General features: G+C 33.0%; 6 protein-coding genes across 8 annotated transcripts; 3 read left to right on the top strand and 3 right to left on the bottom strand.

Annotated features, from left to right (window-relative positions):
- Window positions 1-1,158: 1,158 nt before the first annotated feature.
- Window positions 1,159-4,248, bottom strand: LOC115722925 (peptidyl-prolyl cis-trans isomerase CYP21-4). 2 transcript variants are annotated; one of them, XM_030652303.2, is made up of 8 exons: window positions 3,862-4,248; window positions 3,472-3,646; window positions 3,318-3,357; window positions 3,143-3,226; window positions 2,418-2,503; window positions 1,894-2,031; window positions 1,653-1,803; window positions 1,159-1,552 (listed from the first exon to the last, which is right to left on the bottom strand). In XM_030652303.2, the coding sequence occupies exons 2-8, from the start codon at window positions 3,621-3,623 to the stop codon at window positions 1,466-1,468; spliced, it is 738 nt and encodes a 245-aa protein (XP_030508163.1). In that variant the 5' UTR covers window positions 3,624-3,646; window positions 3,862-4,248; the 3' UTR covers window positions 1,159-1,465. The 2 variants fall into 2 exon arrangements, with proteins under 2 accessions (XP_030508163.1, XP_030508164.1); XM_030652304.2 differs by having other exon boundaries at window positions 3,772-3,862.
- A 1,242-nt stretch (window positions 4,249-5,490) lies between these two features.
- Window positions 5,491-11,207, bottom strand: LOC115722723 (aldehyde dehydrogenase 22A1). The gene is made up of 14 exons (XM_030652008.2): window positions 10,806-11,207; window positions 10,643-10,686; window positions 10,104-10,208; window positions 9,794-9,921; window positions 9,539-9,661; window positions 9,045-9,198; window positions 8,633-8,736; window positions 8,470-8,548; window positions 7,958-8,053; window positions 7,701-7,838; window positions 7,033-7,248; window positions 6,528-6,719; window positions 6,106-6,249; window positions 5,491-6,022 (listed from the first exon to the last, which is right to left on the bottom strand). Exons 1-14 carry the CDS (start codon window positions 10,915-10,917, stop codon window positions 5,837-5,839), a joined length of 1,821 nt encoding a protein of 606 aa, XP_030507868.1. The 5' UTR covers window positions 10,918-11,207; the 3' UTR covers window positions 5,491-5,836.
- A 2,443-nt stretch (window positions 11,208-13,650) lies between these two features.
- Window positions 13,651-14,796, top strand: LOC133031160 (uncharacterized). The gene is made up of 2 exons (XM_061104580.1): window positions 13,651-14,524; window positions 14,683-14,796. The coding sequence occupies exon 1, from the start codon at window positions 13,703-13,705 to the stop codon at window positions 14,459-14,461; it is 759 nt and encodes a 252-aa protein (XP_060960563.1). The 5' UTR covers window positions 13,651-13,702; the 3' UTR covers window positions 14,462-14,524; window positions 14,683-14,796.
- A 578-nt stretch (window positions 14,797-15,374) lies between these two features.
- LOC133031180 (uncharacterized) lies at window positions 15,375-16,320 on the top strand. The gene is made up of 2 exons (XM_061104620.1): window positions 15,375-15,755; window positions 15,889-16,320. Exons 1-2 carry the CDS (start codon window positions 15,375-15,377, stop codon window positions 16,318-16,320), a joined length of 813 nt encoding a protein of 270 aa, XP_060960603.1.
- Window positions 16,321-17,610: 1,290 nt separating this feature from the next.
- Window positions 17,611-21,456, bottom strand: LOC133031161 (nonsense-mediated mRNA decay protein 2-like). 2 transcript variants are annotated; one of them, XM_061104582.1, is made up of 5 exons: window positions 20,809-21,456; window positions 19,557-20,607; window positions 19,117-19,407; window positions 18,676-19,014; window positions 17,611-18,570 (listed from the first exon to the last, which is right to left on the bottom strand). In XM_061104582.1, the coding sequence occupies exons 2-5, from the start codon at window positions 19,824-19,826 to the stop codon at window positions 18,397-18,399; spliced, it is 1,074 nt and encodes a 357-aa protein (XP_060960565.1). In that variant the 5' UTR covers window positions 19,827-20,607; window positions 20,809-21,456; the 3' UTR covers window positions 17,611-18,396. The 2 variants fall into 2 exon arrangements, with proteins under 2 accessions (XP_060960565.1, XP_060960564.1); XM_061104581.1 differs by having other exon boundaries at window positions 19,557-21,456.
- A 140-nt stretch (window positions 21,457-21,596) lies between these two features.
- LOC115722072 (UPF0481 protein At3g47200) lies at window positions 21,597-25,800 on the top strand. Its single transcript, XM_030651188.2, has 2 exons — window positions 21,597-24,085; window positions 24,321-25,800. Exons 1-2 carry the CDS (start codon window positions 24,083-24,085, stop codon window positions 25,632-25,634), a joined length of 1,317 nt encoding a protein of 438 aa, XP_030507048.2. The 5' UTR covers window positions 21,597-24,082; the 3' UTR covers window positions 25,635-25,800.
- Window positions 25,801-25,880: the final 80 nt, after the last annotated feature.

Consider the following 25,880-nt stretch of genomic DNA (forward strand, 5'->3'; position numbering starts at 1 on the left):
TATATAATTATATGAAATTATATATAATTTTATCAAAAAAAAAAAATTTTAAAAAAATGGGACGGGACAAGACCCCCTTTCAGTTGCACTTGGCTCTGTCCCTAGTTCCAACAAGCTTAAATTAGTTAAATAGACTCTCTTATTATAATTAATAATTATACGTGTAATTTGTAGCTACATCAATAAATTATCTCAAAATAAATAAGTGAAATAAAAAAAAAAAATTGGTAATTATTTCCATGATTTTTGAGGGTAATTTTTATTAAAAAGGTAATAATAATTTAGTAGACAAAACTCTACATATGTCATAGTTTAAGTTTAAGAGTTAAAAATGGTTGTATTTTCTCTACTTCTCACCAAATAGTGTAAGGCTTCTTACCACCTCCGACCACTTATATAGAAAGGTTAAAATAAATTCTTAATCTACTTTTTCTTATAAAGAATGGAACAATGTATTATTTTAGTACAATTATCCATTATTCAAAAAATAAAAATAAACTAAAATATTAAACAATAAATGTTTAGCTAATTTCCTATTTTATTCATTGCTTGTCAATATCTCCACTAGAATTAATGGGTCATATTTGTCCACTCAATAATTGTTGATATTTAAAGTGTATTAAACACTTGGACTAGTCATTTCTTTCTGTACTCGAATAAGTATTTGTTCTTTCATATTACCATGTTCATTCTAAGAGCAAACAATTTGTCATAATGGGTGTTATAATAGAATCAAAATACTTTCTATAATGTTTGGTTTGCTTTAGAATAATACAATGAGATCACAATGTAATATAATGACTACTTGATTCAACAAAAGAGATATTAAGATATCATATGATATGACCATTAAACAACAAAAGATAGCATGTGAATCCCAATGAGTAGATGAATGAATATATATATTTTGGCACAATAATGTTTTCATGTCATCACGTGTAATAATCAAAGGAAGAGAATATTTGTACGTGATGACATTACATTAGCCACCCAACCGAAGCTTCTTCATTATTAAAGGTCAATTATAGGACTTTGATAAGTATGTATGTACAATTGTACATGTAATGCTCAAATTCCTAAAGTTTCTAATATAATAACAGTGAAGAGTTCATTACTCTGCAAAAGATCAAAAAAGAATACAAGAGAATAAAAAACAAATTATGGCCACAGAACAGTAAAAGATTTAAGTGAAATTTAACCCAATGTTGTATTATATCAAAAACCAAGATGTGGAACCTTTTAACTAAAACATCCATATCAAACCTACTCAAAATATATCCTACCCCCATTGCCCCCACTGGAAAATACAAAACAAAATTAGCAGTAAAATTAGAAAAAATAAAGAGAGAATGAGATGCATGATCACATGGGAGATCAAAGATCAAGAAGTAAAAACAATGCATTGTGACACACAGGAAACAACAGAGTGGCACTGGGAAAACTTTACACTAGCTCGGTTCGGATTTTAGATCTCACGTTTAAGAGTGACATCAATGATTCCTACATTAGATTTAGGCTGATAATGCTCGTCAGTATCCACCTCTTCGATTTCCTGGGATGGCAGTAAAAATAGAAAATTTGTTATACCTTAGATGCAAGCCTATAATGTCGGCGACTAACATAGAAATAATCCGCAATCAATAATTCCGTACCTGGACCACATCCTCACCCTTGATGACTCGTCCAAACACAAGTATCTTATCGTTTAAATCTGGTATTGGTGCAGTTGTGATAAAAAGCTCAAATCCCTTGCCATCGTGCTTATTCTTTGAAGTTCCAAGCATAAATGCTTCATGCTTTGGGCTGTGTATTAATTATTAACCATAAGTTATTGGAGAAATATTAAAAGGGGCTTGATAACTTCCCATGTAAAAGAAGTTTCGAGAAGAGAACCTTGTAGTGAGTTCACTGTGCACCTTCCCCCTGGATATCCAGTCTTCAGCTATTCCAATCCCTTGGGAATTTCCACCATGAATCACGTAGTTTTTAATCACATGTCTGAATGCCATCCCTTTAAAGAATCCTTTTTGACTGAAAAACCAGTTGATTAAATATTCTTCCAGAGTATAACACAAGCAACTATCATAAAGAATGTAATAGGTAGGACACATCAATATTTGGACCAGTCTCAATAACTGACTGAAGAATAAATAAGCCATACTAATGGTGAACAGAGCCTTCAGCAAATATCGTCCCCACAGCAGATCTCCGTTACCCTCCAACAGAAAAGAAAAAGGGGTTTGATTGTGCATTTACTTGCAAGTATTATAAGTTTCCTGATTCTATCTCTCCGTTCTTCCTTTCTATCACTAGCTCTCTTATCAAAAATGGATTTGAAGAATGACAAGACACAAAATTACACACACAGAAAACAGATGCAAGTGCAAAAATCATATGCAAGAGTATAAGATACTCACCACAAGTCGAGGAATCTGTCAACAATTTCTGGAGAACCGTCCTTAAAGAGTTCTACTGCTATATGACCTTTTGGTGTCTTAATCACCTATTGAAAAGACAGAAGGGTGAGAACATAGTCTGAAAGGTTAATAGATCAGTTACTGCATCAAATGCGACAACCAATAAAATACCAACAGGCACTCAAAAGAACAGATTGTAATATTTTTCATTGAGAGACCATCTCCATACTGATAAATAATTACTCAACAAAAGGGCAGAATGATGTCAAAGGCGAAGTTTCCAGCAGTAAAGGAAGTTCATTGTCGTAGAATTGCACACTCATTTAAAATTCCCATTCAACAAATTTAAAACTATACTGTGATTAGGACTTTGGCGGAATTGTCTTTCATACAGTTTATCCCGTTGTTATGTCAAATTCATAAAACAAGCAAGGATAATTCCATGAACCTATCACTCAAGAATCTAGACAGCCATCTAACCTGCTACCACACATACATAACTATCATGTACCAACTAGCAAGTAAAATTCACACTTTCATTCAACATAACAAAGACAGAATCAATATAGATAAAAGTTCAAGCCTTTAATAAACTAGGCAGCCAAAGAAGCTAAACAAGGCATTCTTTTCTAGCATCAGAAACGGCAAAGCTAATCTTTCACTCAATACAAATCAAAAGCAGGTAAACAGAAAAGAAATATACATAAGCATAACGAGAGACTTACAGCAAAACCAGGTAGATCATACTTCTTTGGTTCTGAAAAGCTATCACTCTCATACTTCTTAGAAGAAGCAAAGGCATCATTGTCCTACACCAAAAAAGGTAACAAGCTCTAAACACCTCCAAAGAACCAACTCCTTTTACCAAAATAAGACCAATCAAGATTCAAAATATTATACCTCCAAATTTGGCAATCCAGACCCGCCTTGCTCCAATGCCCTGTCAAATAAAAAAAACAAATTTATGAACAAAAAAAAAAACAATTTTGCAGAAATGGAAATACCCAATATTTAAATAAAATTCAAAAAGAAGAAGAGTAAAAAGAACAAACACCTTCTAGACCAGTGGCGATATGAGCCAAATAAGCACAAAACAATCAATACAACTAATAAATTGCACAAAATTATGGTAGTGATGCTGATTCGAGTTGGGCCCTTCTTCTTTTTGCTTTGAAGTAATAAAGCCTGAGGTTTTATCCTAGCCATGATGAGCTTCAAACTTCAACTACCTGCAAAAATCAATTCATCCAAGTATAAATAACATAATCAAACCAAAACCTCCCTTCCCTCTACATCTAAATCGAATCGTAAACCCTTAATCTCAATTTCAAATCAATAAAAGAAAAATATAAACCCTAGAGATTGAAGCAGAAGAGCGAGGCTTTTGAATCATAGAAAAAACTGAAAAATGGAAATTGGAAAAGAGAGTAAAAAAAGATCTAACCGTTAAATTTGAAGAAGAAGAGGTTTAAAGTGATTGAAATCGATGAAATTAAGACCGTTGGATGGGAGAGATTGTTTTTGATGTTGGAAATGGAGATGGACCAGATGGTGATGACTATGGAGATTGCCTGCTTCGGTTGCTTTGTTTTCGTTTATGTTTTTTTTTTTTTGGTATTTAATTAATATTTTGTTATGTGTTTTAAAAGTTGTTTCTGTTTTTTTTTTTTAAATAAGTAAAGTTTTTGTTCTTTGTTTGTCGTTCTTCTTCTTTTTATGTTTCTTTCAAGTACAATTTCATTCTACATCTACAGTTGTGTTAGATTGAATTGGACCCATAATTTCAAAAGAAGGGTGGACCCCATATGAGGATTTTTATTTTTTTGGATAGAACTTAGAAGAACCCGTATGAGATTAGTCGATCCTATTCTAAGGTAATTGATGGGGTTATCAATTTACAATGTAATTCAATGAGACATTCAAGATTTCAACTAAAGTAATTAATTCACTTTAAATTATAAGTAAATATAAATTTTGTTTTATGAAAATTATTGAATAACTAGAGAAATTAAATGTTTCTAAAAGAAATTATTTAAAATAATTCACTTTAAATTATAACTAAATATAATTTTTGATCTTATATTTTGTAAAAATTGTTGATTCAATATTTTTAGACTTATCCAGATCAACTCTAATTATATGTTAGATGTTAAATTTTAACATCTAGTCTAATCCAATTCATTTCAGTCATCCAATCAATCCAACATTCATTGTATTTCATATACATTTATTGATTAATTTAGTTTAATCTAATATTTTAGACTGGATCCATCCAACCTAAGAAAAATTTTATAAAATTTTAATGTTAATTTATAACAATATAAAATTTAATTACTCATCCAAAATAAATGAAAATATTAATTAGTTCGATTAGATGTTGGATATATTGAATTTTCGGACACCACATTTACCATCTCTTCCGATCCAAATGTAGATTTTCCAATCGATCGATCACAGTTAGATATCCAATGTTTGGCGGTCGATTGTAATTGAATCGATCAATTCTCATTGGATTTGATCAATTTATGCACACCCCTACTCGCGACGATAATGGTGATACTTTTACTTCAAGCTTTTATTTCTCACAAGATTACAAAACAATGAGCTAAGGGAGAATTCTCACTTACAAGTCTAGAGAAAGACTCTACCTTATGGAAAGTATTCAAAATGTAAAAACAATACGAAAACAACAAAAAAACAAGTAAGGTCTAAAAAGAGACTCTGACTTTTACATTCAAATAAATATTTTTATATATTTTTACAGTATTCAATAAAAATAATACGAAAACAACAAAAAAATTATATGAAATCAATATATAAATATTATACAAATAATAAAAAACCAACAATAAAATAACATAAGTATACCATACAAATAACATGATAACATAAAAAAGCTGTATTTAAAAAATATTTAAGATTTATACAACCATATTATTATAATTTTTTTTTTTTGGTAATTTTTTAGTATTTTTGAAATAATCCTTTTTAAATGAGCTTTTCTTCCATTAACGACTTTGACTTTATATAAAAGAAAAATGTCAACAACCACTATGAATTATGACACAGCTGATTTCCTCCTGTCAATTCGGATTTGTGGCGTTTGATTGAAGCAATCGTTTCCTCATAAAATAGAACATGGAATTTTAAGAGACCGTGTATATGTATACCAACTGAAAATTTACCAAAACAGGCATAGAAGCAAAACAAAAGAAAACCACATTAGGATGATGATGATGATGATGATGATGATGTGAGTTGATTTGATTTCTTAACCTCAACATACATTTTGATGTGAGATCTATCTAAAGCAAAGCCAAAACCAAAATTCCCAAATGTGCTCAAATATGGGTTAGATTTGCTGCTGGTACTTGTTGACAATAGTGGCCAAGGTTTAACTTTTGGACCATATTGCTTCCTCAGTCATTTCTTCTTCTGCTATTGTTGTTGTTGTTGGTGGTGGTGGTGTTATTAGGAGGGTTTTGTTGCTCCGAAACAATCTTTAAAACATTCATCAATGCTCTCAATCGGTCCCATATGTTCATTCCATAGAGTGCTTCTACGAGCGACTCTTGGAACTCGAAAGCATTCTCTGAAATGGGATACTGTTGTTGGAAAGAAAAAAGAACAATGTAATGAGTTTCTGAGTCTTTTTGGATGATAAAGTTTAGTAGTTTTCAATTCTGACCTGAATAGGCTTAGGTATCTTTGTTTTGATGTACGGCCAGAATCTATCCTCGGCAACTGCTTTCACAAGACAGCAAGCACGCAATCCTTCTACGCCAGCAAATCTTCCAAATCCACTGTCTTTCACACCACCAAATGGCAAGGACTAGAAAAGCATTGAATATTTTAAAGTTTAATTATCTCATTAATGACAGCCTAAAACGAAAGAATCCACGGGCAGATGCATTTGTGGCGGGGAGAGTGCATTTAAAGAAACACCGACAATAGAAAAGACTAAATTGGTTTCAAATAGAGAAAAAAGGTCAGTTATTCTTCCATTCTTAGTGGGAAATGTAGCCACTTTGTTTATGGCTGACTTTTTTAAGTAACCAAACTCAAGAATAATGTAGTAAATTCCAAAAAAGAAAGGAAAAAAAAAACTACCTGGCACATGTAAGTTGATGCAAAATCATTAATTGCAACTACTCCGCAGCGTATCTGGGATGATATCTCTCTGGCACGTCGCTGGCTGCCAGAGAAAACGGCACAGCCAAGACCATATTTTGAGTCATTAGCAAGCTTGACAGCCTCTTCATCGGTGCTAAATTTCATTATTGGCATAATTGGTCCAAATGCCTACAAAAATTTAAAAAAAAATATATTGCTTTATGTGAGTAGATGTAAGATACCGTTCATTTTTAGCTACATTCTATATTCTATCAGTAAGAGTCATCTTTTATTTTCAGCATATACATAATTTTATAGAAACAGCCTAAAAATGGAAAACCAAACAGGGAGTAAAACCATCAGCCAAGAAGTCGGGAGGTATTAAAAGAAAATTCTTGCGCTACTATACTGATAACGATCATTAATAAAATTGACAGGAAGTGTAAATTAAAGAGCACTGGAGAAATTTATAATCCAAATGAAAGAAAACCATTTGCAGTACCTCTTCCTGCATCAACTTCATCGAGTGATTTACATTTACAAGTACGGTAGGAGGGAAAAACTGATCCACTGCACCCTCACCAATATGACCGAAGCTTCCACGAGCAATAATTTCTGCACCTTTGTCTAAGGCGTCATTTACAAGGTTTTGAAGCCTTTCAGAATGCTCTTGCAAACATATGGCTCCCATATCATACCTTCCAGCAAGAGGTGGGCCCTGAAACATAAGACAGATCATGTGTATAAAGAGCGAAAATGTTTAGGTACTCGCCACTCCTATATTGGAAATTAACTTCATCTTTTATGTTCAGCAATCATGAGCATGCTCTTCTTGACTAAAGAAATTCATTAAAAGGTATAATCCGCTACAAAGACACAATCCAAATTCATTTACACTAATTCCATGTTGCAATGAATACAAGCTAAAGAACAAAGTGAAAAGAAAAAAACAAAATACAAGCTAAAGAACAAAGTCAGTCTTATTCCTCACAAGACAAAAAGGAAAACATAATAACGAACTATCCTATTTCAAACTTGTAAAAATTTATTGTTCTCTTTTTCTTTTTCAAATTAATATAACTGAACCTGAAATACTAGTCCATGTATTAAAACAAAGTTTACAGCCAACAATAAAATTCATCTACAGAAGTTTCAGAGGGAACAACTTACAGCTGCAACGGATTTTACAATTTTGGCTACTTGACTAACAAAGGAAGAATAAATGTCCTTATGAACGTAAAATCTCTCTGCTCCAGCACAATTCTGTCCACTTGATTGAAGAACACCTCTAACAGCAATTTGTGCAACCTGGATTGAATGCATAAATCTACTATTAAAACTGAAAAACAATGGAGAATATACTTACTGCACATTTGACCCAATGGATTACATCACAAAACATTAGTATGGTTCGGAAGAATCCATACATGATCCACATCTGCATCTTCGCATACAATAAATGAATCTTTTCCACCAAGTTCAAGTGTAACTGGTATAAGTGTCTCAGAAGCATTTCTCATTATCTGCATAGATAGCCAAGGAATAATCAAGAGTAGCATGATTAGCCTGGAAAAAACTAATTCACAACCTCGAAAACAAGTATTAACTGAAAAGGGTATTAGTTTGAAATGAAAGCAATGCACAAAAAGATGAAATGAACAAGACATCATATAGTGTTCTGTCTAGAGGCACATCTTTAGTAATGATGGTTACTATAATAGAGCTTTACGATTAATGGTTGCAGTCTTAAAAATACCAAAACTAGAGTGTTGTGCTCTACAAAACACAAATTAACTAATACGCTCATGTTGGGAGGTAATACTAATAGGGTTAAAATGAGGACAGTTAAGGGAGCTGTAGATTAAGATGAGTAATCAGAACCATGGAAATTCTTAAAAAGCAAGGATAAAATTTAAAATCAACCATAAGAAGATCATACCATCTTACCCACGCCAGGTGACCCCACGAAAATAATTTTGTCAACTGAAGACACCAAAGCTTCTCCTGTTTCACCAAACCTGACAAAAGATGTTTGTTAGCAAAATAAAAGACAAAGTCAAGGACCAAACAAACTACACAAGGATACTATTTCGAAAAATTACCCAGTGATAATTTCAACCAAATTTTCTGGGGCTCCTACAGCAGCAAGGGCTGATTGGATTATTCTAAAGTAGAAACATCCAGACCAACTTGCATGTTCTGAAACCTACAAGTACGACAGTATGGTCTCTGTCAAGCGTCAAATCAAGGATCAAAGCTCAATACCACTCGAGAAAATAGGAACTTGAAAAATAAGGATTTCTAAGTTGAAGTTCTACCAAATTTCATTATATATGTCTATATGACCAAGTTATCCACATCGATGAAGAAAGATAGGAGCAACTACATGTACCAGTGGCAAGATACAAGAGGCAATAGAAGAACTAGACAGATGTGCCATTGTAAATTTCCATTAAAGCTACAACATATACATAAAAAGAAATACAAATTACATATTTGCATAACAATAAGCACCTTAATCACAATACTATTTCCAGAAAAGACAGCTGCTAACATCGGATTAAAAATGTTATGGAAAGGGTAGTTCCATGAAACAATAGCACCGATAACACCAAGTGGGTGAAATTCCACTCTGGATCTCTTGTGAAGCATGGCTCTTCCAGAAGATCTGTAATCAGGGAGAAACAACACAAACTGTGCTTACATAGAGTTTCATATCATGTAAAACCAAGCAGAGCCCAGAAAGTGATCGAAACTATCAATTATTTTGCCGAGTACAAAAAGAAAATTAAATGGCCTAGAGGGGGCTCACTACATGATGAAATGTATTTTGTCTCCAAGATATTTCATTAATAGGAATAGCATCAAGCAAAAAATAGTCATTAACATAATTGAATATTATTGAAACTGATTCCTGAGATAACCCAAATAAGACCAAAATAAAAATAAATAAATAAAAAGTAGCTTGATGATAGGTATAAATACAGGCTTTCTAATGGAGAAAATACCGGTATTCGGGCTTCAGCCACCGCTCACCCTCTGAGAGAAGCCAAGTGATCTTCTCACAAGTTGTCATTATTTCTCCTAAAGACGCATCAATCATTGTCTTTCCAGTATCACGTGAAGAAATTCTAGCAAATTACAAACAAATAATTATACTGTATACACGATAATCTTTACTTCCATCTTCTAGGTCCAATCAAAGAAAAAAGAGTGGAGAAGAAGTAGAAGAAGTTTCTTCTATATCCAGTATCCAAACTTACTCGCATATAAGCTCTTGGTGTTCAATGATATACTTCAAAAGTATACGGAGAAATTGGCGTCTTTGCTTAAAGCTACTCTTTTCCCATGTTTTCTGAGCTTTCCTTGCCTGTGCTACACGGTCCCTTACCTGAGAAACAAAATTACATGGTGATTTTAGTTCATAATAATGATGTTGTCATATCCCATATCACTTTTTCCTTAGTCAAACTGTGCAATCCAACAGAGAATAGTATATGATAAAAACTAATTAGCAGAACAAGTTGAGCAAACTTATCCAAGTCACAAAATACACACAACATTTTCACTAACCTCGTCAGGTGTTAATGCAGGGAAATACCCCAGGTACTTCATTGTCGCAGGTTCATAGCACTGAACCTTGGTATCAGATTGCTGGGCCCTTCCCCTTGGAGGTATCTGCACGAAGAGAAAGTATTATATGGAGAAACAAAAGCTTCATCCAACTAAAAATACTGTACTAAAACCCTCATCTAAGCATCAATTTCGATACCAGCATCATAAATTAGACTGAAATAAGTCTCAATTTATCCTTCTGGAATATTTTTATTATTAGCTTGATTACTTTGCTAGATTGAGAGAGCTAACTGTACTATAAATGGACTAAAACAGAAACAAAAAAGTCATTCGTTAGCCAATCTAACTCAGATCAATCAAAGAAAATCAAGTCAATTTGCCTCTTAGTATTCACACGGATCAAACAAAAACACCAATCCAATTATTTCTCATTAAGTGGAATTTTCAAAGATTTCACACCCAATTTGTACTCATTACATGGTAAATTCCACAAAAAGAGAAACCAAATCAAGAATGATTAGTATGGAAGAACTTACATAAATGAAACTGTTCTCCTGGATCTGATTTCGATCATCCATAACTGTATTGAATCAATGAAAGTAAATTACCAGTCACTCTTATAACTAATAGAATCATTAAATAAGTTCATTCATAGTGTCAAGGTTACATATGAAAGTAGATACAAAGAGAAAAGCGTACCATCAGAAGCGTCGACCTCGATGGAGGGGACATTGGGGGGAATAAGCATGAAGAGGAACCTACAAATAGCGTAAGCGAAGGCCAGAACGATGAGAGGCCACCAAAATGCCATGTTTGCGGAGCTCAGAAGCAAACCCTTGGTTAGAGATTTTTGGAGGATCGTAGTAATGGTAGCACATGAGAAGAGGATGAAGACGAAAGGTAGTGAAGCAACTCGGTAACTCAGTGACTCAGTGAGTCATCATTGGTATCTGAGAGAGAGAGAGAGAGAGGAATCTTAGGTCGTTGTTAGAGAGAAGAAAACTAATAAATGAAACAAAAACGAAAAAAAAAAAAAACAGATTCTTGGAAATGGAACTTAAAACGCTTTCGACCGCATTTTTTTCTTTTTTTTTTTGTTCACACCAGTTTTATTTTATAAAAGGTTATTTATGATTTTCGTTCACTAATTATTATTTTTCAGTCTATTAAAAATACTCTTTAAAATATTTACAGTGTTATAAATTATTATTCTGTTAAATTTTATTAAACAAAATAATAACATGACTGTTTAATTTTATTATTATCATTGTTCTGTTTGTTGTTTTTGTTCAACTGGGTTTGTTTGTGTTTTTATTATTTGAGCTATTAATTTAAGGCTAATTAGTAATTTTTTTTCCTAAACTTTACATATACTAAATCATGCCCCCCTCAATTTTTTTGGCTATTAAAAATTCTCCCCGAACTATTGAGATTGTTAAAGGGAAATTTGATTTTTTATGTTTACATTTGGTTAAAAAAAAATTTCTAAACAAATAATAACTAATATTTGTAAAATATGACAATTTTTATGATATCCTTAAAATACACTCATTTACATCACCCCATTTACACCATCGGACCACCCATCAGGCTACCCATCAGACCATCCATCGGGCCACCCCATCGGGCTACCATCGGACCACCCATCGGGCCACCCATCGGACTACCATCGGACCAAATCTGCTACCAATTTTTTTTTTATGTTTTTGTACATACAAAAGTAGCATCAGGTGACCATCGGACCACCATCGGACTACCATCGGACCCCATCGGACTACCAATTTTTTTTTTTTTATTTTTATGTTTTTGCACTAAAAAAAAGTATGGAAATTTTGAGAGGGGTATTTTTGGGTTTTAGATAAAGTGGTCATATAATTTCAATGATGATATGTATTAGTTTAGAAATAAAATATTAGGTATATGTAAGTATAGAAAATCAAATTTCCCTTGTTAAATTTAAGGACTTTTGTCTAATTTTTGTAAGAAAATTCTAACATAGATAAAAGTTCAAGGGGCATGATTTAGTACATATCAAAGTTTGAGGGGCGTGATTTGGTAGATATCAAAGTCTAGGGAGCATGGTTTAGTACAAAAACAATCACTAAAACAGTAAAATTGAATGAAATTAGACAAAAGTCCTTAAATTTAACAATCTCAATAGTTCAGGGGGAATTTTTATCGGCCAAAAAAGTTCAAGAGGTACGATTTGATACATATCAAAGTTCAGGAAAAAAAATTACTAAGTAGCCTTAATTTAAAGATGGTCATAATTTTTAAGATATTGTAGAAATGGATAAGGTTTAAGGTCTAAATACCCCTTTATCATATGCATATTCACAATATTTTATGTATACTATTCTTGCCTAGTCAAATTGTAGTATTAAACTCTATGTTCACTTCATACGAGGTTATATGTTTTTCTAGTTTTTGTGGTTTTATCACCTAATTTTTATTAGACTTTATATTCTTTCTATATTATTCTTTTCTATTTTTATTGTTTTTTTAAAGTCTATTATTTTTATCTTTTTTTTTAAACATGATATTAATTTTACTCCTGTCACTTCAAAATAATCTCCATGTGACTCTCTTATGTTAAAGTACTTTGAGTACAATATATATAAAAAGAGATATATTTCAATTAAATAAAAATTAAAGGTAAATTTAATTAATTGATTAATAAAAAAAGCATTTTTCAACTTATCCCAAGGTAAGCCCAATACTGAAAAATGTGCCCATAAAGTCCAGGCCCAAGAATGCAAAATAAAGTAAAATTGACCTACTTAAGTAAGATTCACCTCACTAGCCAATTAAGGGAATTTTACAAAAATACTGCTTTTTGACCAAAAGTTTACATTTATACTGGGACACGGCAAAAACAACTTTTGTACTGCCCAAGCCCAATTTCATTACTTTTGTACTGCCCAAGCCCAAGATCATTTCATTTGTACTGTGAACAGTACAACACACGGAAATTGACCTTGTTCGTGTGTGAGGAGACGCCGGAGACGGAAATCACCAAGAAAAAACCATTAAATCCGGCGAAGAGTTTTTTGAAAAGGAATCAGAATTGAAGAACAACACGAACAGAAAACCGTCCCAACAAAATAACAGAGGTAAACACAACAAACCCAAAAAATAATTTAATTCTTAAGAAACCAAAAAAAATTAAAAATAAAAAAAAAAGGATTTAGATCTGAAGTTTTAAACAAAAAAACTAAAACACAACTGTGATATTCTTTAATTTATGATGCAAAAACATAAATGAGGGTTGTTCTATTGTTAATTTGATGTTTGCAACACAAAATGATTTCGAAAAAAAAAAATCGATAAATTGGAACAATTATTCAAACACAACATCAGGGTTGTTCAAATGTTGTTTTGCGGTCAGTACTACAACAACATTCATACATATATGTATCAGACAAATATAATAATAAAAACTTTAAAAAAAATAATGGGTATTTCTGTTTGGTTGTTTTTGTGTTGTTTTATTGTTGTTGTTTTTTTTTGTTGATTTTTTTTTTGTTGTTTTGCTATTGTTTTATTGTTGTTATACAATTGTTTTAACATTAAGTAAGACCCTGGAATGACAGGTAATGGAACGTGTACCAGTACTCATCAAGAGCAATGGACAATGGAATGAAGATCACAATTATGAGAACTATGTGGCTAGTGGAGAATTCATACCAACAAAATGCAAGTACGAAGAGCTACTGCAAATACTGGTTACTTCATTGGGGTGCGAAAACACCAGCACAACACTACAAATACAGTACCAAGCTAAAGAAGGAATACCACCGATCAAAATATGCAACGATCGAAGCCTCTACTTTTACTTGGAATTGAAAATGAAGGAAACAGATTTCACAACATATCCACTATGTGTGAACCAGGAAAACAACAACAAAACACGTGCTGCAACACCAAATTCGATATCCACAACAACACCGAATGAATATAATGTCGCAATGATCGAAAACAACACAACAACGCTTGAAAACAACATAACAACAACAGAATCGTACACAACAGGACAGCAAACGGTAGAAGGGGAAAAGTCAGAAACAATAGAAGATGAGGAGGACAAATTCGACATAATTGACTATGCAAATCTGGTTGCTGAAGAAATGGTAGAACAACTTGAAAACACCAGTAAAAAACTGGATCCAGAAATTGACATCAACAATGCAAAGTTAATAACAGACAAGCAACACCCCGAAGTGGAAAAAGGACAGGCATACAAAGACAAAGAAACACTAAAAAATGTCCTCAGCTACTACGCAATCAAAAACAACTTTCAGTACAAAGTGTGGAAGTCCCGCTCTCAAGAATACGAATGCGAAATGTGTTTATGAAAGCTGCAATTGGTCACTAAGAGCATCGAGAAATGGGCCAACAAACACATTCATAATCAGGAGGTTTGTTTTTTAATAGTTTTGTAATGTTGTTTTTTTTGGCATCCTTAACAAATGACCTGTTTTCACAATTTGTACTGAAATACACATGATTGGTATCTGCAATGATTTGTTTTAATATTTTTTTAATGTTGTTTTTGTTGTTTTTTTTTTTTCAATAGGTTCTCAAATATGCACACATGCCCCATAAATATAAGGCATGAAGACCAAAGGCAAGCAACATCGAAACTGATAGGGGAATGCATAAAACCGAAGTTCTTGAACATAAAGACCAAGGCAACGGCCGATGGACATAAAAGGGGAGTTGAAATACGGATTTGGCATCAAAATGAACTATATGAAAGCTTGGAGAAGTAAGGAACATGCAAGAAACGACTTGAGAGGAAATGCTAGTGACTCGTACAACTTAATACCGAGTTTCTTACACATGGTGGAAAAAACAAACCCCGGATCATTTGTGGATCCGAAAACGGCGAAGACAACGGCTTGCTCTTTGTTTTCATGGCGTTGGATGCATCCCTAAAAGGGTGGGGAGCATGCGGACCGATAGTTGTTGTGGACGGAACGTTCCTCAAAGCGGCTTATGGGGGAACTTTGTTGTGCGCATGCCCACAAGATGCAAGCAGTCATATTTTTCCACTAGCGTTTTGTGTTGCAGATTCTGAGAATGACCAATCTTGGAAATGGTTCTTCAAAAAATTTAAAGAAGCGTATGGTGTACGGGAACACCAATGCCTAATTTCAGACAGAAATGAAAGCCTCATCAAAGCAGCGAGAGAAATCTATCCAGAAATTGCACACAGTTACTGCGGTTACCACATTTTGAGCAACCTTAAAACAAGCTTCAAACAACATGCTGCCAAATACACCGCCATTCTTTGGAGCAGTGAAAGCCTACACAGAAAAGCAATTCGAGTTCCACATGGCTGAATTGGATGGATTGGACAAACGCATAAGACCTTACCTCAAAAAAATCGGGTATGAAAAGTGGTCAAGAATTCATAGCCAAAACAAGAGGTATTCCACAATGACATCAAACATATCAGAATCACTGAACGCTGCAAATTTGGCAGCAAGGGAGCTACCCATTACAACGCTGCTAGAATGCTTGAGAGCATTGGTGCAACAATGGACGCATACTAATAGGACAAAAGCACAAAACACCTTCACTAAGCTATCACCAACTGGAGAAGACATACTGTTGAAGAATTACACATACTCATTGAATCTGGAGGTAAAATATTAATTATGTTTTTTTTTTTGTAGTGTTGTAGTGTTGTTGTAGTGCTGTTTCAATAGTTTTGTATTGTTGTTGTATGAATTACAGCTAGGTTTGATTTTTTTTTTTTCAATAAAATTTAAAACAGGTTAAAGCAACAACAGATTACTTGTTTGAGGTAACAAGAATGAAAGAATCGTGGGAAGTAGACCTAGAAAAAAGAACATGCACGTGCAACAGGTTCCAAATAGATGAAATGCCATGCGGGCACGCAAAGGGCCGTGATGAGGAGATGAACATGGACCCGTACACCTACCGTTCGCATTACTACACAAAAAAAAATTGGCTGGCAACTTATTCAGGGACAGTTTACCCAATAGGACACCAAAGTGAATGGGAGGTACCGGAAGAAGTGAAAAATATTACAGTCTTGCCTCCACATGAAAGAGTAAAATCAGGAAGACCAAAAACATTAAGAAGGAAGGCTGGATGGGAAAGGGATCAACACAACAAGTGCAGCAAATGTGGAGAACTGGGGCATAACAAAAGAACATGCAGCAGAAGACGTAGAAGGGAATGAAAACAACAACAGAACAACAGTGAAACAACAAAAGAAAACTACACTTACGTTATGAGAATTAGATATTGAGGAATTTAAATTTCTGAAATACACAGGGAATACAGTTTTTTATTTGAAAAACATTGATTACATTGGGAATTGTTGATACTCTAGATTGGATATTAAAAGATGTTGGATACTAAATTGAATATATATATGAAGTTTGTTATTGAAACAGTTTGTGCTTTTAATAGTGAAATGAATATTTGGATTCAAAAAAACAGAGAAACTATAAGAAAAAAAAAACAAAAAAAGAAAGGATCTGAAATGAAAAAACAAACAACTTTAACATACCAACTTGTTTGTACATAAAAATAATAAGAAAAAACATACAAAAATAAAAGATTACATATTGTCCACACAAAGCGTAAGGAAAAACAACAGAACACCAATGTTTGTTTACGAAAAACAACAAGAAAAACATTAAAACAACATTAAAAAACTATAAGAACAATAACAGTCTGATTGAAAAAGCAAATCACTTCTTGGGAAGGCTGGGAGGGGCCTCGGATTCACTTTCAATGTTCTCAGTTTGCTTCTTCATCCCATACTGATAAAATAACGCAGCCAAACGATCGCGGTGAATTTCCACATCAAAATCAGAGGATGGGATGGGTTTGCCATCAATGAAATACTCAGCAAATGATGCAACAAAAACACCACAATCACTGGAAAAAAAAACAATAAAACACAAAAATAGACACTATGATAACACTGATAAAAAACAAAGTCAACAACAAAAAAATAAAAATACAAACAACCAGTGAAAAAACATTGAACACTAAACATAAAACTTACGCTGTGACCTGCTCGGGTAAACCATCAACGAACAATAGGGAACGGTTCCATAGTGCTAAACTTAGTTTCGTTGCGAAGGCCTTTGAAGTCTAACATAGAGAAGTAATATGGTAAAATAACGAGAGAAAGGCTTGCAAGCCTCTTTGGCGACGATCATATACCTCCGTAACGCAATGAATTGTACAGATATATGCGCCTGTCAACTATGTTAAGACGACCACAAATCCAATGATCCTGTAATTTTACATTGATAGGCATAACAACATGATCAACCAAATGCCAAGGAGTGGCACATAATATCTTACCACCTTGAATGTACTGGGCCACATTGTGAGAAAGAGACAACACCGATATATCGTTGTTTTTCTCAACAAACCTCTCATACAAAGTTGTTATGCTAGAACAAAAGAGGCAATCAGTTGTGGTGACTTTGATTTTCGGCTACGAGTACATTATTTTCTTACGAAGATAATAGAAAATGATGTCAATGTGCTGAACAAACAGATAAAAAAAAGTAAGTGAAAAAACATTCAAACTTATGAAAAACTAACAGAACAACACTTAAAAACATTAAAAAAAATAGATAAAAAAAATAATATGTAAAATAATAATAATAATAAAATAAAAACTTACAGAATTGGTAAGGAAACAATTAGGGTAGGCAAGGTTGTGAAACCACATCTTGTTGCTGATGTCCTCAACACCAAAACGAAATGGCAGAAATATAGTGTCCTTACCCTTACAATACACATTCGTTGTTGTGCTAAAAAAAAAAAAATTAAAAAAATATCAAAACAGAAATGAAAAAATAAAAAAAAAAATAGAAAACAATAACAGATATACAACTGAAAACACATACAAAAATACTTACTTAGATTTATGCTTTCTAAGACCTGAATCAACCCACTTGACAAAATCAGCTTCCAATTGCGGATCAACAGGTTCACCAATCTTGTTGTCCAACGGGCACAAACCACGCACATATTTAACGACCTTATACACAGAATCATCAGGAGAAACCGAGGATGAACCTGATTTAGATGCACCAGAAGCAAGCTCAATGAATGGGGATTTCAAAACAGCTCCTTTCTTCCGATCCCTCTTTTGAGGACGTAAAATAGGAGTCTCTTGAAAAACAACCATTTCAAGATCAGTCTTCTCAGAAGTCTCAACAGGAGCAGGGGCATGAGTTGATGAACCAATCTAAAAAAGAGAAAGGATAAATAAAAAGACTTATGTTTAAATTTCAAACAGTACAATTAAAACACCATAAAAACAACAATATAATACCAAATAAATACAAATATTAAAAAAAAAAACATAAACACAAACCAAAATCTCCACAGCTTTAACAGCAGATGCAATTGTTGCATCAACATCAATGTTCTCCTCCCCACCTTGAGACTGGTCAGGCTGATAACAAAAAAAAACAGTAAAACACTATTAAAACAAACACAAAACACAGAAACACACAAAAAAAAGCACAAACCAAAAATGATGTCCAAACAAGAAACACACCTGTTTGATCTCTGCAATAGGTTCCACAGTTTCAGAATTCTTGGCATCATCGACCTTGCCGGTATCATCATCCCTCGAAACAACCGCTGGGACAACAACACCCTCATCGTTACGAACATCGCCCGTGTGAGCCTCATCCTGACCAGCACCAACACCATCTCCACCCAGATCATCATCATCATCATCAGTTTCATCGTCATGATGATCATCTCCTTTGTCATCGTCGAATTTATCATCCTCGTCTTCCTCCAAAGTGGAATCTTCATCATCCTCATTTTCTGAAGTACGAAGAGCATCTTCAGACTGAGATCCATTGTGAGTGGGACCACCTTGGGATGACTGAGAAAAAAAAAGAATAAACATAAGTAACTGTATAAAACAACATAAAAACACTATTAAAAAAATAACAGAAAAAGTAATGACAATTTAAAAAAAAAAAACCTCAATAAGAATGTCCAGCTTCTTGTTCATCTCAGCAACAGATTTCATAAGAATCCCTTGCTGGCTGACAACAACAGATAAACACTTTTTAAATTCCTCAAACTCAACTCGGGAGACATTCTCATGAGCAGTTGATGAAGAAGAACCCATCAAGCCAGGTTGACCAGCAGGCTTGGAACCACCTTTAATTTTGAATTTCACAGCCTCGGGAGTAGTCTCACCAGAGAAAAAATCAGTGAGGCTCAAACTCAATCTCTCAACGGAAGTTGGAGTGAGGTTTCTTAATTTTAACTGAAACAACAAAAACCAACAAAAAACAATATGCACATGAAACTGAAATTATAAAATAACAACAACAATAAAAACATAAAGTGTAAATAATGTATACAAAAACAACATTAAAACAACAGTGAAAAAATAATAAAAAACAACAGGATTACCTCTTTCAAAGACCGATCGAAAATGAGGGTGTTCATGACATCCATTTTCACCATACCCTCCTTGTCCTTGGGTAATTTAGGCCAATTCAAGATCCTTGGAATGCCAACATTTGAGTACAAGGATAGTTTCCCAATAACATACGGGCAACACTCGAAAAACCAGAATTGAATAGCCAAAGGAAAACCCAATAACCTGTAATACCCACCATCCTCGTCACTACGAACTACCCTCTTATAACCAGAATCTATCTTACCCTTCAAAGAATGCATAGTGATATCAAAACAATGCTTGCCCCACCCAAATTCATTATATCGACCACTATCCACAACATCTATTTCCTCAGACGAAACAACTTTACCCGGGGGACCACCTAACAAATAACACTGCACAAAATACAATACAGCCAACTTGACTGCAAGATCGTCGTTATCCTTAAGATTGTCAGCAATAAAAGCAGTCTGAATAGCACCCTTGGTAATTTTTTTGTACCCCTTAAAACAAGATTTGACCAATTCATTATCATCTTGCTTAAACTGATAAAAATCAGAATCAAGATGACAATCTAACCCCGTGACCAACGCAAACTCTTCGATACTAAACCTAAGGTATTTCCCTTGGACACAAACCCAAAACTCCAACCCATTAGGCTGCTGAACCTCCCTCAACAGCAAACAATGCAGCAATTGGTAATGAATTATGTACTCAGGAATTCGAAGAAAATAACCAAACACAGATTTTGAAAAAATTTCCAATTGGCTTTCAGTTAAAATTCTCTTAATGTCACCAAGAACAGAGTAATAACCAGATGTTACTACTCTAGAATGATAAAATTGAGATCGAGTGTACTTGCATTCCCAATCCTAAAAAACAGAACAATGAAAACACTGATAAAACACCAAAAAAACAATACGAAAATAACAACAACAAAAAAACAACCAAAAAACATAGAACCGAATGCATAACATCACAAACCTCAACAATCCTATTAACAGGAATTTCTTCAGAAACACCTGATGATGGCAACACCTTCACAGGGGATTTACCCTTGCCCTAAAATAAAAAATAACAACACCAACAAAACAACAAATAAAAAATTAACAAAAACACAAAAATAAATCGAACAATATATATAAAACAATTACAAATACATAAACAAAAACAAACAAATACCCAGATATATGAACCTCAAATATCGAATTTAACCAAAAAACAAAAAACCCCAAAAACAACAACAGATAAATAGTAAAATACCTTAACAGAAACAGGCGACTTAAGAAATTCAGAATCCAACTCAAAATCTGAGTCTGAATTTTCAACAACAGTTCGAGGTCTTTTTCCTCGAGTGTTCTTCGAAGGTCCAGCAATGGTTTTTCTCTTAACAGAAGGGGAAGTGGGGCTAGGAGGGTTCTCTTTCAGATTTTTTTTACCCATTTTTGATTTGGGTCTGGTTTTCTGGGATTGTTTTCTGGGTTTTGTAACTTTGGCCGGAGATGGTGATGAACGAGTAACGGCCATTATGAAGAACTATGAAGGTATTTATAGACAAAAATAATAAAAATGGGAGGGAAAATGAGAGGGAAGTTTAAGATAGTGGGATGGGATTTGAAATTTTTTAAAATGAAAAAACTACCCACTATTACAACCGTCTAAGCAAACTGAAAAACGGGGAAGAAGATGAACAGTTGAAATGAGAGAGAATACCAATTACAAAATTTAGATTCGAAAATAATATGAAAAAAATAAAAGAAAAATACATAAATACAACACTTTTTCATCATAACACATAACCGTCAAAATCAAAACAATTACTTTTTTTTTATAAAAAAGAAAAAAAAACGTGGCAAAACCCTATCGTGACAAGTGGCAATGAAAACAAACACCACTCACATCAAGCGGCTAAAGTTTTAAAGGCAAGAACCGCCAAAAAAAAAAAAAAAAAACAGTATAAATGTTGAAATTTCCGTGCAACAGTAAAAAAGTTATAAATTGGGAAAAAACAGTATAGGGTGTAAATTTCCCCACTAGTATGCCCATTAGTCCAAGCCGGTCTAGGCCCAAAATAATAGAGTAAGTTAGATATAATAGTGGAAATTAGATTTTAAAAGTTATTTAATTAAATATGGTATTTTTATGTTTGACTAATTTATATGATATTTTTTTTTATTTTTAAGTATTTTTATTGTATTTAATATGACATATATATATGTGTAATTTAAGTTTTCAAAGTCCATATTTAATGTTTTTATTTGTTTTTAAGCAATTTTATTTGTCACTGGGGCTGGAAAAATCGTCGGAGTTTACTGTCAGTGCTAGAAAAGTTGTCTGCGTAGCTGCCAGTGTCAGAAAAGTCGTCGGGGTTGCTATCGGCGCCGAAAAAGTCATTGAAATTGGTATTATCGCTGGAAAAATCACAAATTAAAACACTAAAAATTTGGTTTTTTTCTTTATGAAAAAACATGTTTCTTGATGAAAAAACCAGTTTTTTGATGAAGAAACTAATTTTTTGATGAAGGATCTTTGGTGATTGATTTTGATTGCATGAGAAACTAAGCAATTTGAATCGCATGAGAGAGAAAAAAAATATTGTATGGCTGGAGAGAGTGATGGGGTTTGTGCCCTAAATAAAACTCATTTCACTATAATAAAATTTACTAATTAATAAAGATTAGAAATCATTCTATGTTGATTCTATTAAGTACAGAACATATATAAATATGTATATATTTGTTCATGATTATAGTGTTGTCAGCATAGTAGAATATAATCATGATTATATGTTCAAAAGTTTAATTCCCATGATTTGTTAGTTCACTGGATTTAGCTGACATGATAATCGGCGATAAGGTATACTTACACCTTGGATAAGTGTTATGTCATTTTCAGGACATTAGCAAAGTTTACCAGTATCGAATGTATGGAGTATACATTGGAAGGGACCGATATTGATCTTAATAAGATATCATAAACTTACCGTTATATCTTTTAAGTCAATAGCAATAGTTGATCTTGGGCCTATGGATCTTAATCCTGATATAGTTAGGTTCAACTTAGTTGTATTATTTATGTTCTTCAAGTTGTTCGTGGATGCCAACTAAAAGTTATGGCGGATATTTACATCTTGGGAACATGGTAGTGCAATTGAGTGGGAGCGCTGATCATAGACATGGAAACTATAGCTTCTATAAGTATTTGAAAGTGAAACTATGATTTCCTTTGAGCTTGGCTTGATGGAGATAAATGATTGAGATCTCATTTCAGTAATTATATTAGTTTACTGAAATATCATTTATAGGTAGCTAAGTGTTTTAAGGATAAAATACATTGAAGGGTAGAACGGTAAATTTGTCCCTCTTCAGTGTAGATCATCTATAGAGGAACCTTGACTATTAGGATTGTAACAATAGATAATCATAACGTATTTATATCGTGGTACATATAGAGCGTTCTATATATATAACTGAGAGTTTATTCAATTCTAAATATGTAGTGGCGCAAGGCGGAATTAATAAGTTAGGGAATTTACTTGGTGAATTCTAGTTCTACTTATTCAAAGCTCAGTATTTGGAGTTAGAGGATTGGTTCGTGTTGAGGTGTGTAATATTAATAATTTTTAAAAAACAAAACGTGTCTTCTATTCTAAAAACTAAAAAAAAATATTTCCTATTCTCATTTCACACAAATTTGAAAACTAAAAACAATATCAAACACCCCTAATATTTTCTAATAAACTTAATTTCAGAGTTTTCATAAATGGTATCAAATAATGTTTCCATAATTATATTTGTAATTGAATTTTATTTTTATGCATTTTTTTTACATTTACAAAGTTTATGTTTAATTTCTGTCCTTGACCACTTTCAAAGTTTTCTGCTTTGAAAATTGGTCTTCTCTTATATTTATCTATTTATTTATTTTTTAAAAAGAAAGTTTATGTTTAATGCATTAACTTGATGAATTAAACCAAAATAATTAACAATTAAAGAATCCCTTAAGTATATTTAAATAATTAATGTTGTTGTATCTTTGGTTAAGAAGAAAATAACAGTAGACCGACAATGTTGATTGGTTGAAGAGTGTTGAAACCAAAAAGGGGTGCCTGATTTTTTTGTTATAAATTAATTAATTAATACTTGAACTCACTTTTAAGTCATCACATTTAACTTTACTTCGAATAAAGCATTACTCTTTGTCTGTCTCTGCCAGTTTTACTGAAAATTCTTTTCAGATGATTATTTATGGTATTTGATACTCAATATATATCATATCTATAATACCTTCTTCTCCATTACTATATATTTTGATTATTTTATCATTATTTATTATCAAACTTGTCAAGTTATCTCAGATTCCCATATACTCTACACTTGTTCAAGTTTTAGTTACAGAAACTGGCTTTATAATGGTCACAATGTTATGTTTATTTTATTACCTTATTGAAAAGCTTATAATATTATTGCTTCACCAATTCTGTCTTTTTCAGTCAACAAATTAAAACTCAGTTCAAGAACACCCACTCCACTTAAAAATGGTAAATTATCTCTTCATCAACTCATTCTTCATATTTATATTTATTATTATTATTTTAATAAAATCACTATCTATATTGCTTGCTATATAGATTCATGATTGAAAAAAAGGGATAATTTTTTATGCATTATCATAATCATTGGTAGTCATGTTGTCAAGCTATATGTATTTATTGGATATGAATTAAGAATTTATGTATATTATTTTTCTTGTGATTATTATTTTTTATTTGATAGATAGAAGAGCATGTGGTTGATATCAAAACAGCAAGAGATGACACACTAGTATCTTCCATCAAGGAAAGGATGGAAGATATTTCTTCACTAAAAGTAATCTTTAGAGTCATCAACAACCAAAACGACATGTCGTATGAGCCAGCCAAGCTTTCTATTGGTCCATTCCACAATGGGAAACCAAAATTGAAACAAATGGAAGATCACAAGTGGAAATACTTGGCTGCTCTTCTCAATAGAAAGCCCAACTTAGAAGAAAGCTTAGATAGTTGTGTTAAGGCACTAAGAGAATCCGAACATAGAGCTAGAAATTGCTATGGTGAACCTATAAACCTAAGTAGCAATGATTTTGTCCAAATCATGCTCCTCGATTCTTGCTTTCTCATAGAGCTTTTTCTTAAGTTTTCCATTAAGGGTCTTAGACGTCGAAACGACGCCTTATTCACAACTCGTGGATACCTCTTTAATTTGAGGCGTGACATGGTTTTGTTAGAGAACCAAATCCCGTTGTTTGTTATTCAACAAATGTTCCACATTGTACCAATCCCTCCACAATGTACTATGTCCTTTAATGAATTAGCTTCGAGGTATTTCAAAAATATGGTCCCGGGAGACTTTAATTTTCTCAAAGAGAAATTTAACCAAGAAGGGTATCATTTACTTGATCTTGTAAGACGTTGTATCATCCCAATACATCCAAAAGTGATACCAAAAGATCACGGTTATGATGATCATCAATATTCTAACTCCAACCAGAACTCAAACCCTAATTTAGACTATGCTCGAAAGCTTAAAAGAGCGGGTATCAAATTCAAGAAAGGGAAATATCATAGTTTGTTGCTTGATGTTAAGTTCGAACACGGTGCCATTCTAATCCCACATCTAAAAATCCATGAGTGTATTGAAGAGCTATTAAAGAACCTCATTGCTCTTGAGTCTCACCTTGATGACACACAACAAACAACGTCGTATGCCTTCCTCATGCGATGTCTTATTCGTTCGGAGAAAGATGTGACATATTTGAGGAAAAGGGGTATTTTGAGTTACTATGAGGATAAGGAAAAAGAGATTGTTGACATGTTTCAAAAACTTGGGGATGAAATCACTGCAAAAGATTTTTATTACTTGAGGCTTATTGAACAAGTGAATGAGTACAAAACGACAAGTTTACATGCAAAGTTTGAGAAATTCAAGAGAAGCTACACTAAATCTCCATTGTCGTTGACCGTTTGTGTCGTAGGCATTTTGCTCCTTGTTCTCACTTTTGTGGGTGTCTTTTTTTCTGTGCTTGCCTTCTTTCTTCATCGTCGTTCTTAAAAAAAATTAATTTTCTTTTTTGAGATGTCAATTTGTTACAATTTATGATCATTAATAATGATGTGTGTTTTCAAATTTTTTCTTTCAAAGTTTTTGGTGGGTATGATTCATGAATCGTGATCAAATATGTAATAATGAGAATTCATAAAAGGCACCATTGGTGACTCATACGCTCTTTATTCTTAGTGTATTATATTATTATTGGTGTAATTAAGTATGAAGTCTCATATACTTTAAGAAAATAGG

The sequence above is a fragment of the Cannabis sativa genome, chromosome 9 (genome assembly GCF_029168945.1).
Source record: "Cannabis sativa cultivar Pink pepper isolate KNU-18-1 chromosome 9, ASM2916894v1, whole genome shotgun sequence".
Classification (NCBI taxonomy): domain Eukaryota; kingdom Viridiplantae; phylum Streptophyta; class Magnoliopsida; order Rosales; family Cannabaceae; genus Cannabis; species Cannabis sativa.